Consider the following 16,392-nt stretch of genomic DNA (forward strand, 5'->3'; position numbering starts at 1 on the left):
CAATAAGAAGAAAACAGTAAAGTAAAAGTTGTGTGCTAAAAAATGTTTTTCCGTGGTAGGTGCGCTATGGGTTTGGGGGGCGCTCCTTTCATTTGTCCTGGGCCCCATGATTTCTGTTGGTGGCCCTGTAGACATCTCTGTATACAGCTACCTAATGAACACACACTATCTTATGGGAAGTGTGTGTACCGTTTTGCTTCAGGAACCATGTACCTCATACACATCAGTCTGTGAGGTCATATACATGTGCAAAAGTGAAACCCTGATTTTATCAGCTAAATTAAAGATAATTAGAATCAGGTGTTTAAATAATTGGGTAGATCTTCAGGTGTGAGCTTGGGAGTTCCCACCTTATATAAAGATCAGAAACTTTGTAAGTTTGGTCTTCACCATACAGGTGTGTGGAAACACATCATGAGACAATCAAAATAAATCTATGAGGACCTCAGAAAAGCAGTTATGATGCTCATCAGTCTAGAAAGGGTTACAAAACCATTTCTAAGGATTTGGGGCTCCACCAATCTACTGTCAGACAAATGGAGAAAGTTCAAAACCACAGTCATTCTACCCAGGAGCAGTGATCCTACCAAAATCTCTCCAACAAAACAGCAAATCATCCAGGTAGTCACAAAGAACCCCAGAGTAACATCCAAGGATCTGCAGGCCACTCTAGCCTTGGCTAATGAGTGCTCATGACAACTATCAGAAAAACAAGAATGGTGTTCATGGAAGGATAGCCAGGACGAACACTGCTCTCTTAAAAAAAAAAAAACATTGCTCCCGTCTGAAGTTTGCCAAAGAGCACATAGATGATTCTATGAGAGCACATAGACTTCTGGAACAATGTTCTCTGGACAGACGAGACAAAGGTAGAACTTTTTTGCCTCAATGAGAAACGTTATGTTTGGCGAAAAACCAAACACTGTGTTTGAACAGAAGAACCTTGTCACAACAGTCAAGCATGGTGTTGGGAATGTAATGTTTTGGGCTGCTTTGCTGCCTCAGGACCTGAATGGCTTGCCCTCATTGACCCAACCATGAATTCTGCATTGTATCTGAAGGTTTTTGAGGAGTATGTTAGGCCACCCGTCTGTTAGCTGAAGTGAAATCTAGAAAAATGGTGGCAGAAGAATTTCCGCCTTTTAGAATGGCCTAGTCAAATTCCGGATCTAAACCCCATCGAAATGTTGTCGCAGGTCCTGACTTGAGCTGTCCATGTAAGGAAGCCCTCAAATGTCACAGAGTTGAAGCAGTTCTGTAAGGAAGTATGGGCCAAAAATCCTCAAAACCAATGTGAGCGACTGACTAGCAGTTACAGGAAACGCTTAAAGCTGCAGTTCAGTCAATATCCTGCATGTGTGTTTTTTTTAATAAATCAGTTCTGTAGTAAGAAAAAATACTTTTAGCATTTTCTGTTTTTAAAAAAACAACTTTGAAATACCAATTTTCTTGTATTCTATTTTAACAGCCATTTGCTAAGGCACTGCCCCTTCATGTCCTGTCACAAGCCCTGGCACACCCCTTTGTCAGCCCTGCCCTCCCTCTAGCACATGTGAGTGCAGGATTGCTCATGAATATTCATGAGCTTCCACTGAGAGAAAGAAGCAGAAGAAAAACAGATCCCTTCACTAATTATGTCACCAAATTTTGCCTATCAATACATGGAGAACGAATTGACCTGCAGCTATACAGTTCTTTAGGTAATTAGAGATTGCACACATGAAACTATTGAAGTAAAAAAATAAATAAAAAAAAAAAAAAAAGACTGAACTGCAGCTTTAAGAGGTACTGAATCTAAAGATGCACATACTTTTTCACATGGATATTGAATGTTTAATCATTTGTGGATAAATGTTCAAAAACTCATGTTTTTGTGTTATGTTCGATCAGGTTATCTTTATCTATTATTAGTGCCCACGAACACAAACTACCTTTGTTTAACAAAATTAACCTCACAATTAAAAGCATTCGAGTAGCTGTAAAATACTAGTCCCTCTGCTAATACCATACCCATCTCCCGTCTCTGTTGCCAACATGTCTGTCTCCAATTGATCTGTCCATTGGCCTCAGGGCAGTGTTCTGGGACTTCTCCTTTTCTCTTGCTACCCACCATCACCTGCTGACACCATAAACCACTTTTGGCACCATCAACTGCTCCGCCACCTGAAACACAAGGTTTAAAACCAAACTCCTCATATCTAACCTAGATCTGGCCTAATATTCACTTTTTCAATTACAGTAAACCATTTTTTTTTAGGAAATAGTCCTCCTTGGCTCTGGTCTCCAACGTGCAATATGTGAATGAGTTACATAAAAAGAACAGTATATGGTAGAGATAGTACAGTTGAACTATGGTTATTGAAGGGTACCCTCTACTGTTCGCTACTATACAGTTCTTTTTATGTATTTTTCATTCACATATTGCACGTTGCACTGACCGTTGGAGACCAGAGGCAAGGAGTACTATTTCCCAAAAAAACATCAAGGAGTATTTGGACAATTCATGTGACCTCCAGGACTTACAAAATAGAGGTGGTCTTTAAACACCGTGATTATATGTCTTATACACGTTTGTGTTTTTACACACTATAGGAAATTCCGTTACGACTACATTTGTTAAAGCTGCAGTTCAAGCTGCTGTTTAAAAAAAAAATATATATATATTTTTTTTTCCCCATTCAATATGTGCATCAATACAATCTGCACACTGACAAGTGATTAGCTCAGCTGCAGATCGATACATTCTCCTGTAATCAATCGCTTTGCTCAGGGATATTTAATTCCGCATTATGGGAAATGTACTTCTGGAATGATTGACTGGGCAGTTACTAGATACAATTGGTTCACTGCTAGGGAGAGGGCGGGGCTCAAGAGCCAGAGCCTATCAGAAGGGGAAGGGGGCTGCTTTCTACACTAGAAACATTAAAAAATGTCTTTAAAAAAACATTCCTTTTTTAAATGATACAAGTATTTTCTCATAGTACAGAACTGATTAAAAAACAAACCATGTAGGATATTGCTTGAACTGCGGCTTTAATACAAAACATATCACTGTGGGTATAGCGCTGAAATCGTGTGATAGCCTGCAGTACTACCATATATCCGATCAACAAAGCTCGTTGCCTAGGAGTGACATTTGACTCCTCCATTCAAGCGATGGCTAATATTGTTCACTTCCTTCTTTGTTATATTGCTATGATCCACCCTTTCCTCAGTCAATCTACTGATTAAACTAATGCATGCCCTGGATTATTGTAATCGCTAATAAACCTCCCAACTTTCTTCCTTACAATGTATCCAAAAGTCGAGCTCCCAAAAATCTACTAATTTCCTCACATCCCTCCTGGCTCCCCATCAAATTTCAGACCTGCAAAGTTCACCACCTTACCTTCAAGAATCCACTCAATTGTGACCTCTCCCTATACATCATATGAAAGAAAAAAGAACCCAGTCTTCCAGCACTCAATCACAATAAATGTATAGTTGTAAGTTTAAAATACTTTATTGATAACCATGAATAAAAAATAGGGTGTTAAAATGTGATTAAATGGTATAATTCAACAGCACGTGACTGTATCCTTGTTAACCCACCTAGGGTTAGGTGGGTAGATGTAATAAGATCCCTAATAGATACTCGGGATCGGACGCTATAAGTTATAGCTACCTAAAGGTATAGGAAAGGAGCCTATGAGAGCCCACTAAAAGGCAATCTCCATGTGAGTGTATCTAGGCGTATAGTGCGTACTCAATTGATACACTGAGGATATGTACATTAGCACACTGTGGCATAATGTGCGATAGGTTAGACCTGAGTCATATCTGTCCCTGATTGAGAATGCACTGGTGGCTACATAAACTCACCAGTGCTGTCAGAGCCAGGTCTATCATAAGAACCTGTATAGCCCACACTACTAAAATTAGGTGGAGACTCTAAGGTAAGATATATGATTGTTGGCATAACTAGGGCATAAGATAGTCACCAAAACACCTATACTGCAAACGATGTTTATTGTAGAAACACCTTTTGTAGCAGTGTTGAAACAGTAGTGTTATAGAGGTGTTATAAACCAGTTAGGTACACCCTCACTTCTGTCAGTGAGGTGTCAGTGGTATCTGTCAATTCAAAGCTGCTAGTGCATAGTGATTTGCAATCAATGTAAAACGCTGTATTAGGAGCCAAATGCTAACACCCTGCACACATAGGCAATTCACCCTTAACATAACAAGGTGGTGTGGTGCGCAAAAAGGGTGGGGGGTAGCATGGAAGCAACCTCCACAGTGTTTGCAGTGGCACAGCTGAGGTCAGCGCTGACCAGTGAGGCTGTGGTGTTCAATAAACAGCTATGACCCACTGAGGAGCTGCTCAGCAGATAACAGGTTAATGCGCAATAGAAATGCCAGTGATCACTGCTAATATATGAGTTGGGTATATAGGTGGTCAATAATGGGGTTAGGTCAGTAAAGCCCATAAGCACACCACCCCCCCTCAAATAAAAGCTGGTATATATCTATTACCAAATAGAAGGGAGCCGGTCTAGCTGCTGATCGCATAGTCCCCTATATCAGCGCTGATCTTGGTTATATCAGTGCTGATATGCTCGAGGACATGCCTGTCTAAGAGGTGAGTGACTCAGTGACCCCTCAGGCTGGAGGATCCCGCCATAGAGTAGTAAAGCGCGATCCAGAATAGACATACACATCGAGGGAAGCTAGAAGTATGATAGCGCTGATTAATATCCATATGCTGGTACATTTAAATAAACAAGCTTCCCGCGTGTGCAGGAGGTAAGTGGCCGACGCGCGCGTTTCACATAGTAAACGCTTCTTCAGGGCACGTGAAGCATTATTGCTTCCATGCTACCCCCCACCCTTTTTGCGCACCACACCACCTTGTTATGTTAGGGGTGAATTGCCTATGTGTGCAGGGTGTTAGCATTTGGCTCCTAATACAGCGTTTTACATTGATTGCAAAGCACTATGCACTAGCAGCTTTGAATTGACAGATACCACTGACACCTCACTGACAGAAGTGAGGGTGTACCTAACTGGTTTATAACACCTCTATAACACTACTGTTTCAACACTGCTACAAAAGGTGTTTCTACAATAAACATCGTTTGCAGTATAGGTGTTTTGGTGACTCTATCTTATGCCCTAGTTATGCCAACAATCATATATCTTACCTTAGAGTCTGCACCTAATTTTAGTAGTGTGGGCTATACAGGTTCTTATCATAGACCTGGCTCTAACAGCGCTGGTGAGTTTATGTAGCCACCAGTGCATTCTCAATCAGGGGCAGATATGACTCAGGTCTAACCTATCGCACATTATGCCAGTGTGCTAATGTACATATCCTCAGTGTATCAATTGAGTACGCACTATACGCCTAGATACACTCACATGGAGATTGCCTTTTAGTGGGCTCTCATAGGCTCCTTTCCTATACCTTTAGGTAGCTATAACTTATAGCGTCCGATCCCGAGTATCTATTAGGGATCTTATTACATCTACCCACCTAACCCTATCTGGGTTATCAAGGATACAGTCACGTGCTGTTGAATTATACCATTTAATCACGTTTTAACACCCTATTTTTTATTCATGGTTATCAATAAAGTATTTTAAACTTACAACTATACATTTACTGTGATTGAGTGCTGGAAGACTGGGTTCTTTTTTCTTTCATATGATATAATCACGTCTCCATCCAGTCAGCACCTCACTGTGGTTCAACACTAGCTGTGCGGGTTTTCTTTGCGTGTAGCATCTCTCCCTATACCCCTGCTCATCTCTTGCAGTCTACCTAGAACAGTTTCCTTTGCACGTCTATGGCTTTCACCTTAAACCCTTTTTCCCCTCCCTGCCCTTACCCGTGGAACTACCCCACTCTGTACACCCCAAGCACCTGCACTACCCACCTTTAAGACAAACCTTTACCCACCTCTTAAATGAAGCATTTCAAGAGCGTCGACACATACCTAGTGTTGCCCCATCAACCATTGTGGCCAAAGACTTCCACTGATATTGTTAACTGAGGGGCAGGGATTTCCTTTCCGGTCGCCTGATTTTGTCAGTTGCCCTTATTGTGTTATAATTCCCTCTTTTGTAAAGCAGAGTACACTGGGTGTGAATACAATCATTTGCATCAAAAAGCCCTTAACATCCACCACAATTTCCCTAATTAAGTATAGTTGACATTGCTGTCCTAAACCTGTGTCACTTAGAATTTTCTAATTACTGTATCCTATCAATACAGGCACCAAACAACAAAAAAAGTAGCGCTAATAAGATAACCTGGTAGTGGCCAGCAGCCTGAGATATAACTCTGACACCCAAGGTCAGATAGGGAAGAGGAAGAATATGTTACATCTATGGCGCTTGGCCCCAAGTCACACTGAATAAAAGGATATAAGCGGCCAGATGGAAGTTGATGTCCACTAGGGCTCTCCTCATGTAGGCGGTCAAATCATGAAAAAGAATTAAAAACCAAACATAGTGTAATACAGTAAATAACATTAAACAAGGAAACATATGACACCACTGACAAACACTTACAACTAACAAATGCTGAGACAAACAGATGACTGAAATGTAAAAAAAAGGCATTTAATACAACAACTGATAGTTCAGTGCAACTAAAAACACACAATGAAAGAAGTCCCTATGGTATCCTGTAGCTAGCTGAAATGCCTGCTTACCGGAGCCTAGTTGGTAACAGGCAGTGGATAATCAGAGAGTATCCCCTCTCATGCGACTGGTGCAGCTCCTGTCCATCCCTTAGGCGTCTGCCACGTGTAATCGTCTAGAATCCAGAGAATCAGTGGATGTAACAGCTGTCCACGCTTCACAGGGGCAGAGCAAGCGGTCTTAGCGCCTTCCCTCCGTGGTGTGGGCATGCGCAGAAGCGCCCGGCGCCAGAAGTGTAGCCACAATGACACCAGCTCCTCGCTGTGAAGTGGGGAGGTAATGGCGGTAAATTCAAAAGTGCTCCAGTGAAGGAGCTGCACGGCTTGCGGGGGGAGCCGTGTTCCGCAAGCCGTGCTGTGCAGCTCCTTCACTGGAGCACTTTTGAATTTACCGCCATTACCTCCCCACTTCACAGCGAGGAGCTGGTGTCATTGTGGCTACACTTCTCCTGGCGCCGGGCGCTTCTGCGCATGCCCACACCACGGAGGACGGAGGGAAGGCGCTTAGACTGCTTGCTCTGCCCCTGTGAAGCGTGGACAGCTGTTACATCCACTGATTCTCTGGATTCCAGACGATTACACGTGGCAGACGCCTAAGGGATGGACAGGAGCTGCACCAGTCGCATGAGAGGGGATACTCTCCGATTATCCACTGCCTGTTACCAACTAGGCTCTGGTAAGCAGGCATTTCAGCTAGCTACAGGATACCATAGGGACTTCTTTCATTGTGTGTTTTTAGTTGCACTGAACTATCAGTTGTTGTATTATATGCTTTTTTTACATTTCAGGCATCTGTCTCAGCATATGTTAGTTGTAAGTGTTTGTCAGTGGTGTCATGTTTCCTTGTTTAATGTTATTTACTGTATTACACTATGTTTGTTTTTAATTCTTTTTCATGATTTGACCGCCTACATGAGGAGAGCCCTAGTGGACATCAACTTCCATCTGGCCGCTTATATCCTTTTATTCAGTGTGACTTGGGGCCAAGCACCATAGATATAACATATTCTTCCTCTATCAATAAAGGCAGGCATACCCTGGTTTAAGGACACTCACTTTAAGCACACTCACGAGTAAGGACATATCGCCCAATAGGCAAATGGCAGCTAGCGCATGCGCCTGTCAGCACGTCCTGAACAGCAATACCAGCTCCCTCCCTATATACAAGCTTTGCACAAGCAGGGAGACTAAAGAGCCAGTTACAAATGTAAATACATTGTTATGCACGTACTGTATATGACGATTGCAGTACAGTACATGCATCGATAAGTGGGGAAAAAAGGCAGTGCTTCACTTTGTACATTTTCGCTTTACATACATGCTCCGGACGCATTGCGTACTTTAATGCGGAGTATGCCTGAACACTGTAGCCATTGCTTGAATGCAAGCTAGGATCTGTTTTACATACTTTCTTATTTTACAATCAAAAACCTATTTCATTTTTTTTTTTTTTTACCCAATTACCCCTGGAGTAAAACTACACACAGCTATTAGCACTAAACCACCCCAGTGATTCATAAATTCAGTCTCCTCTACAGCAGTGCTCAAACATCTAATGTGCACAGTAAGTCCAAGTTAATTTATTTGGTGTTTAAAGGCAACCACCATCCAATTAAAGTACAAATGAGGTGCATTGAGCTGCTTGCAAATGCCTCTGTAATCCTAAATGGCGGTGTGGAAAATTTTCCTAAACGAAATTTGCAAATCCCCATACTCTGCTTTATGTCTATCATCAAGGTCAACATGCTAGAAACATAGGGTATGTAAAATATAACAAACATGACACGGTCATGTTTTCCAAAACAGTTGACAAATGTCTTTTTTTTTTTTTTTTTTTTTAACATACTGGAGTGTCACATCTGCTGTGAACTTGCTAAAGCAGACTGATCATATAAAATCCTGTAATGATTGAATTTAGCAGTTTGTTAAGTCAGTAATACCACCCAAGCCTCTTCCTCTTCCCTTGCCTGTATTAGGTCCCCCAGGAGCTGACCTGCAGTCTCTGACCCCTGGGGTCATCCTGGTTCCAGAGATTTGAAGTTGTGCCAGTTTGTGGCACAAACAAACGTCAGCACGATACCCAATAGAAAGTTGAGCTGTCGTTTAATGACATTGCAACATTCTATTGGCTGCGAGAATTAGCCTCCGGGGGACCACAGATCAGTTCAGATAAGGGTTAAACATTATAAACATACATCACACAAATAACATCAAGCAGTGCACACTCATGCTTTAAGTATTGCATTTAAGTTAATATGTCTCAAACAATCCAGGAGGAGCACATATGGGAAACAAAAAAGAAAGTGCAAAATTTAAGGTATCTACCTCATTGTCAATACATCTGTACTTAAATTTTGCACTGTTTCTTTTTTGTTTCTCATATATGCTCCTCCTGGATTGTTTGAGATCTATCACACTTCTTGGAACCCGTGAAACAGGTCCCATCAGAGGGTTTGAGCAGGGTCATTTATTATTAATTTGTCTTCAATTGAAGTTTATTATTTAGCACATATTGTATATTGCACTTATTAGTTGCACTTATTACCACTGTTCACAATTTGAGTTGTTTGCGCCTTGCTTCACTATTATTCACAATTTAAGTTAATATGGACACCTAAACTATGCTCCTAATTGTAGCCAAAGAGACAAATATTCAGACAAAGTGAAACATTTACATATAAACCCCTTTTTATTTGATGAAATTGTAGAGTAAAGAACCATGCAATGGTCAGTTTCAAAGAACAAGTGTCTAATTTCAATAAACTATGCCATGAACTCATATGGAATTGGCTCAAGCAGTTCTGGTTCTTTGCCGAGGGTTCGAACAAAATGTGCTTCTCTGGGCTGGGCCGGCTGCAATGAAAAATAAAGATTTTATTCCAATTTGCGTGAGACATTTAAAATGAGAAACATGATTTTATGCAAAGATCAACTATTTATTCTCTAAGTAATCAACTAAAATTGTAGATGCTCTCAGAACCGGTGAAATGATTGACTCATTTTTACTTAAGTAAATCATAAGAGAAAGTCATCATCGAGCATCTCCTTCAACGCTTGACTATTGGCAGAAGATAAATCTGCTTAATAGAGCAGGATAAAGAATTAGCACTTTTACCTGACGTTTAAGTTCCACCCAGGTTCCTTTCTCCTTTGCCTCAATTTTCCTCTTCTCGTTCTCCTTCACACGCTTCAGTAAGCTGTCTCTGCTCTTAGAGTGACGAATATGCTCAACGCGCACATTGATTCTCTTGGCAAGAATCTTGCCCCTGGAATAGCCAAAATTGTATTATACACAAGAAATATTCAAATTGAGGAAGCATCAACTACAATGCTAAAAGGTTTTTGGGGATTATCTAGTTCACATTTCAGGGGCTTCCTGGAAATCTAGGCACTAACATTTCTGCCCTGTGTTACTACATTACTTCTAAATCAAACGTGTTTAAAGTAAACAACATTTTTGCCTGTATTTCGAAACGGTTATAGGGAGATTACAACTGCTTTTATTGCAAGCAAGACGTCCTGAATTTAAGCTTCCAAAATACTTCGTTAGAAATTTGATTGACTGAGCGTGATGCTCTACTACAGCCTGCACAACCCCAGTCCCCGATGGCCACAAACAGGCCATGTTTTCAGGATATCCCTACTTCAGCACAGCTGTCTCAATTAGTGGCTCAGTATGACTGGTTTGGAAATGTTAAAATACAGTACTGACATGACAGAATATAATTTCTCCTACAACACTGCTTAATTAAGTGTAAAGTAAGCACTTTGTTTAAGGATTGGAATGGTACATTTCATTTTTGACTAAACCTATTACTATTTAGCATATAGACAGCATGGTTGAGACTGAAAAATTACAACAAGTTCCCTAATTTCCAATTGTCAGTTTAAGCACCAAAAAAGTACTGCATAGTGTGTTTGTGTGTTTGTGTGTGTGTATATATATATATATATATATATATATATATATATATATATATATATATATATATATATATATATATATATATATATAAAAAAAAACACTAAATGTTTGTGTATTAAATATTCTAGATCAATTCCTATTGATGCACATATTAAAGTGGGGAAACAGCAGCTTGAACTGCTGCTTTAAGGCAGGTGAGCGCAAACTTTAAGCTGCGTCCCCGCCTGCTCCCCCCCTCACCTTGTTTGGCGGCGTCAAATGACGCCGCAGGGTCATATGGTGTGACGGCACCCCGCTGCCATGGAGACAGCCGTGTGACATCACTCCGCTGCGTAATTTGATGCCGCGTTGCCACAGCAACACGGCTCCAGCTCTGCAGAATCCTGGTAAGTGAGTTACAGAGGCCTCACACGATCCCCCGGCATTTAATTTAAATGCCTCGGGGAAGAGCACGGGGCCTCTGCAACTGTCCATGCACCCTCAAACAAATCCAGCTCCCCCTGGGGGGGTGAGCCCCCCACTTTGCGCACCATTCCTTTAGGGACACATTCCACTACACACTACTTATGAAACATGACATTTGGAAAAAAAGTTAGGCACAAGTCAAAACTGAATTACATAACCACACGTTGTTCTTACAAACTTGTTTCCTCTGACAGGACACAAGTCAAATACAGGATTTGCCTGGGTTTTAGGAGGATAATTATTGTAGCCCTCTTGAATAACCAATCCAGATATTAATAAATCTAAATGGCAAAGTGAAAGGGCTTTCCATTTCCAAGGCATTAAGTTTTTTTAAAAGGCCACTCCTTACTTGATCTGCTTGTTCACAATGACTCCAACCGCATGCTGAGTGACATTGTAAATTCTCCCAGTCTTGCCATGGTAACATTTGTGGGGCATGCCTTTTTGTATTGTGCCCATACCCTGAAAAGAATAAAATGTTGTGAGCACGTTTTATCAAGTTTATATGACTACAGCTATTCAGTTTTTATGCATTAGATCTGTTGTAACTTTGAATTCTTTATAACTAAAATAGTGTAGCGTTCATGAGGGTTCATTAAAGAAATAAACACATGTAACAAATGTATATGGCTACTAGAATTGTAACATTGTCAACATGAAAGGTGCATTTCTGCCTTGTGTTACCCTTGCATCCCAAGATACCTCCCTCAGGTCTTGCCCTGGCTGGGTACGCAATACGGTGGTTTAAAGGGCCCCTGCAAGTTAACTTTTCTGGTGCCACAGGACGTAGAATACGTCATGGGACTAGCACTCGGGGTGGGGGGCCTATGACATTGTGACTGTCATGCCCTTAGAGGTTGGTGTTCCTGATTAGATCATGTCCTGCATTCCCATGGAGCGAAGGACAATCCATTCAGTAGTGAAACAGGACTAATTTCCGTCTCCTGGAAAATGGCCACCGCAGTCACCTGACAGCAGTGCCTAAAGGGCAGTGGCACTTGGGAACGGCAAACCCTCTAGCACTTCATGAGTTAAACGCTCACGAGATACCAACATGTCCCTAGAACTAAATTAACCCAGTTTAACTCTGGAGACCCCCTGCGCCTTTACATTTAATTAAATTTTGAAACAAGGATCCCACGTGACCTGTGACCGTTTGCCCTCAAACTGAAATGAGTCTCATTTTTAGGTCAAAGCAATCAATGTATAAAACATTACTGCCAAAGAAAATACAAGTTCATATAGTATACGTGTTTGAGAATCTATTGAATGTGTACTTTGTTAAAAGCGATAATGGTGAAATGCAGGGCTGCAGACCTGTCTGACATGCGAATGTGCTCACAACTGGCATTTTTATTTGCTCAAAAGCATAAAATATTGTGTCATCAATTCAGCACTCAATAGATTGGGTCTCACACAATCATTTAATTGCAAACAATATTTTAGATCTTTGCATACATATTAAAAAAAAAAAACATTACCTTGATGTCCACAATATCACCCTTTTTGTAGATGCGCATATAGGTTGATAGAGGAACAACACCTGTAATACAATAATTATATTTATCACCATCTAATTGGTTTAAGGATTGTTTAAAGATTTGTAATAGCTTTGCAAATCAATCAACTAAAGCATGATTGCAAAGTACACCAGAGACAGGCCAAAAAATGTAAAAAAAAAATGGTGAATTTCTCAGGAACCTTAAGTTGCGCGCTTATAGTGCCGGCGACAGCGATGTCGCGTAAAAAACAAATGCATTGTCGCCACGACCAAGGCAACAGCGCTACCAAAAATCTGGTAGTCACTTTCATTTTTTTTCAGCGACTGTCTCCCCTTGTGGCCAATCAGACAGCGTCTCGGCCCTCTGCTTCCCATTTTCTTTAGTCACTGGCCTTGTAGCCAGCGACATCACCTAAACTTAAATTACAATTATCGCAATGACGGGTGACGTCATCGGCCGCGTCGCCGGCACTATAAGCGTAGCCTTACACAGGTAGAGAGGGTTACACAGGTAGAGGGGTATCTGCAGAGTTAAAAGCGCAGCTCAGCAGCGAAGGACCACTGTTGCGATTATTAAAATAAATTACGTTAAGTGTAGGGGGACTGCGGTTTTGAAAAAACAAAAACGGACAGTGGCATGTTTAATAGGTTAAATGTAGTTTAACACCTTAAAAAAATAAAATAAAACTTTGAAAAAAATTCCATGGCAAACAAGGGTTTGAGGGTTTTTGGCAAACCTTCAATATATTTTGCCAGTCTTCATACACAATTGTTCTTGTGCTTCGATCTTTTTACAATGTATATATTAAGTACAAGTATTCTAAAGCCATTATTAGTCAAAGAAATATACGCAGCCGATATGCTTAAATCCAGTACTCTATGATGAGACTTTAAACAAATTGTTCACAAGACACAAGTAAAGCTTACTTTAAGATTGATTCAATCCTCCCAGAAAGCAAATGACGATAGTTTTTTTTTTTTTTACTGGTTAGATTTGACTAGCTTTTTAATGAGGCGTCAATTGCAAAAACAAGAGCAGAAATTTCAAAAAGTTACTGTATTTTACAAGATTTAAAGCAGTTAAACTATAGGATATTCTAAAACTTTCAACTAGATCAAAGACAAAACAGTCTAGGAATTTTACTATGAAATGTGATCAAAACAAACTGAATGATATGATGGCAATCTGACACTGAGCATAGCAATTATTATTTTATTTTTCTAAAGTACAAAACCTTTTGAACCCTGAAAAGGCTCCTCTGTATTACTTACCATGTTTGCGGAAGGGTCTGGCGAACATGTACCGGGTTCCGCGCCTTTTTCCTCTTGTGTTGGTCATTTTGGCGATTTACTATGGACTACAAAAAATACAAATGCTTGTTAACAGTACAGGTCTCCACTTTGATCACAATAAAATTCTAAGCAAATTGCATGTAGGTCAAATCTGCCATAGAAGACCAAGAGCAGTGCTGCAACTCATGGTTGTGTACAGAAAGCCCAGGTCACAATTAGTAACATACTTAGTACACCTTCAATAAACTGAAAGCATGTATGCACTTAAGTTAGCCTCGTCAAGAATTCTTTAAAAGGAAAAATAAAAAAATAAGTAAAAGACCAGACCGATTCTTTTTTTTGGGGGGGGGGGGGGGGGGGGGAAGCGTGGGGGTTTTGTATAGGAATATAATTTACAGTAACACTGTTGCTGTATTCTGTGCTCCTTTATCATGCATGCTATTCAAATTCAATGGTGGACAGAGGTAAAAATCAAGTGACCCATTAGAAACTTTACTTAATACATGGCTCACTACAGCCGCTGGAAACGAATGTATCGTGTTAAAACCAAGTAACACCAGTGAATGCCGAGATGAGACAAACAGCTAATAACCTATTGGAACCCCATGGAAGCAGAGACCGTGGGGTTTATTGATGGCTGTTCAGCACAAGCCTGTCATACAAGACCTGAATGGGTGACCATTAAGTTTAACCTAATTACCTTCAGACAAGTCCGTGGCATATTGCACGTTAATGCCTCCCCCGTCCCTTAGCCATCAGATGAAATAACCACCTATATAAATACGTTTCGGGATAATGGGATATTCTAAACGCTGACACCGAAGGAACAAGAGTCCAGATAACTTTTGGGGACATCAGGGAGGATTCAGTCCTGTATTTTATTACCAGAGGGAGGTGATCGCACTTTACTACGCTGCAAATAATTTTCTATCGCACAAACGTCCCTCTTATGTCACGCAGCGCACACGGGCCATGGGAGCGGGCCGTGTCGCAGCCCTCCACGCAAGACACGCGGATCTCACAGAGACCTGGACACGCCGCGTGTCCCCTCCCCTGTGAGGACAGGATCAGGGTACTCGCTCACTCCGCACACGGCCCGGGGGAGGGGTAAGCATCTTATACGGACACAGGCTCCCCCTGCATGGTGTGCAGCAAGGCCCGACTACCGCTGCGGTCCCAGACAGGCCCATGCGGCCTCATCCAGCAAGCACACTGTACCCTACCCTCCCGGTGAGCTCCCGCACACACCGCAGCTGTTTCTAGAGCGCAGGAGACGCGAGAAGCGCCGTTTATTCCCCGATTCCGCGGAGCTCGAGCTCTCATGCGGCTACCTGTAAGATGGCGGGTCCGGCGGAAAGAGGGAGCGAAGGCCCCGCCTCCTCCTTTCATGGTGGCTCACAGCCTGTCCGACACACTGCCTGCACAGAATACAACGTAGTGACCAACACACGGCCGGCGATTATTAAAACAAGCCTCAGGTATGCCTAGTATCGAAACAATACACAGAGATAAATCAGAATAACAACTTTAAAAACAACATACAAATATAATTGTATCGGCAAACTAGAGGGTCACCTATCTGGGGTCCTAATAGGATTGGAAGGCTTGAAAAGAGGCGTTGCTCAGAGATACACGGCCCGCCCCCATGTGACGTGCTGGGCATGTAACATGTCAGTGTGCAGAGTATTATTACAATGGCTGGTTAGTCGGAAGATGAGGGGGTTACTAATGTATTTGGAGCTGTGCATCAAACTGATGATAAGTTGTACTTAGGCGTTAGCATTTTTTCTCATTGATATAACTTGCACAGGCCCCAGAGAGAGAGAGAAAGTTGCTGATCTTGTTTCTTTGATTCCTATTTCCTGAAGCAGAGGTTAACCCAGTGATTCCCAACCTTTTTTGTTTGGCGGAACCCTTGAAGTATTTCGAAAAATCTCAGGGAACCCCTATCTGGCTGACACATAATAGGTTCGACAGGGGTCAGTCACAAAATGTCACACCTCACGAGCCACTTCTATTTCCCACAATCTACCCATGTATTTCTCTCCCATCCGTCTCACTAACTCTCCCCCCCTCCCGCCTTGCATGTATTTATCCCTTGCGTCTCACTCCCTCTTTTCCTCACTCACACTCTCCCGCCCCCCTCCCTTCTCTCACTCGCCCCAACCTTCCGGCAATTACCCCACTCTCACTCAATCCACCGTACAAAATACATACCAAAAAACCCCACCCCTAGGGGGGGGGGGGGGGTCTGTGGTCCGTAGGAGGAACCCCTGAGACTGCTTCAAGGAGCCCCAGGGTTCCACGGAACCCTGGTTGTGAATCACTGGGTTGACCGCACCAAGGCTGCGGATATAATAGGTGCACTACATGGTGTCGCGCGTGCCTTTAGGTCAAGCGATCTGTGGGCTGACAACCACAGCGATGGGGAGGCGTGGCCGTGACATCACGTGAGCGGATCACCCTCATTGACTGAACCACGCCCTTGACCCGGCCGTCACGCAACAAACACAAATTTGTTT

The 16,392-nt window shown here is 42.0% G+C and overlaps 1 protein-coding gene and 2 non-coding genes across 4 annotated transcripts; all 3 read right to left on the minus strand.

Moving 5' to 3' along the window:
* Positions 1-9,352: 9,352 nt before the first annotated feature.
* On the minus strand, positions 9,353-15,336 carry RPL21 (ribosomal protein L21). Of its 2 annotated transcripts, none has more exons than XM_075592205.1 (6): positions 15,202-15,336; positions 13,850-13,935; positions 12,558-12,619; positions 11,426-11,538; positions 9,802-9,952; positions 9,353-9,539 (listed from the first exon to the last, which is right to left on the minus strand). In XM_075592205.1, exons 2-6 carry the CDS (start codon positions 13,914-13,916, stop codon positions 9,450-9,452), a joined length of 483 nt encoding a protein of 160 aa, XP_075448320.1. In that variant the 5' UTR covers positions 13,917-13,935; positions 15,202-15,336; the 3' UTR covers positions 9,353-9,449. The 2 variants fall into 2 exon arrangements, with proteins under 2 accessions (XP_075448320.1, XP_075448321.1); XM_075592206.1 differs by lacking the exon at positions 15,202-15,336 and adding an exon at positions 15,119-15,142.
* Positions 9,655-9,727, minus strand: LOC142491770 (small nucleolar RNA SNORD102). Its single transcript, XR_012800522.1, has one exon. It is a non-coding gene; the product is annotated as a small nucleolar RNA SNORD102 (small nucleolar RNA).
* LOC142491791 (small nucleolar RNA SNORA27) lies at positions 11,253-11,383 on the minus strand. Its single transcript, XR_012800541.1, has one exon. It is a non-coding gene; the product is annotated as a small nucleolar RNA SNORA27 (small nucleolar RNA).
* Positions 15,337-16,392: the final 1,056 nt, after the last annotated feature.

The sequence above is a fragment of the Ascaphus truei genome, chromosome 3, assembly GCF_040206685.1.
Source record: "Ascaphus truei isolate aAscTru1 chromosome 3, aAscTru1.hap1, whole genome shotgun sequence".
In the NCBI taxonomy this organism is placed as follows: domain Eukaryota; kingdom Metazoa; phylum Chordata; class Amphibia; order Anura; family Ascaphidae; genus Ascaphus; species Ascaphus truei.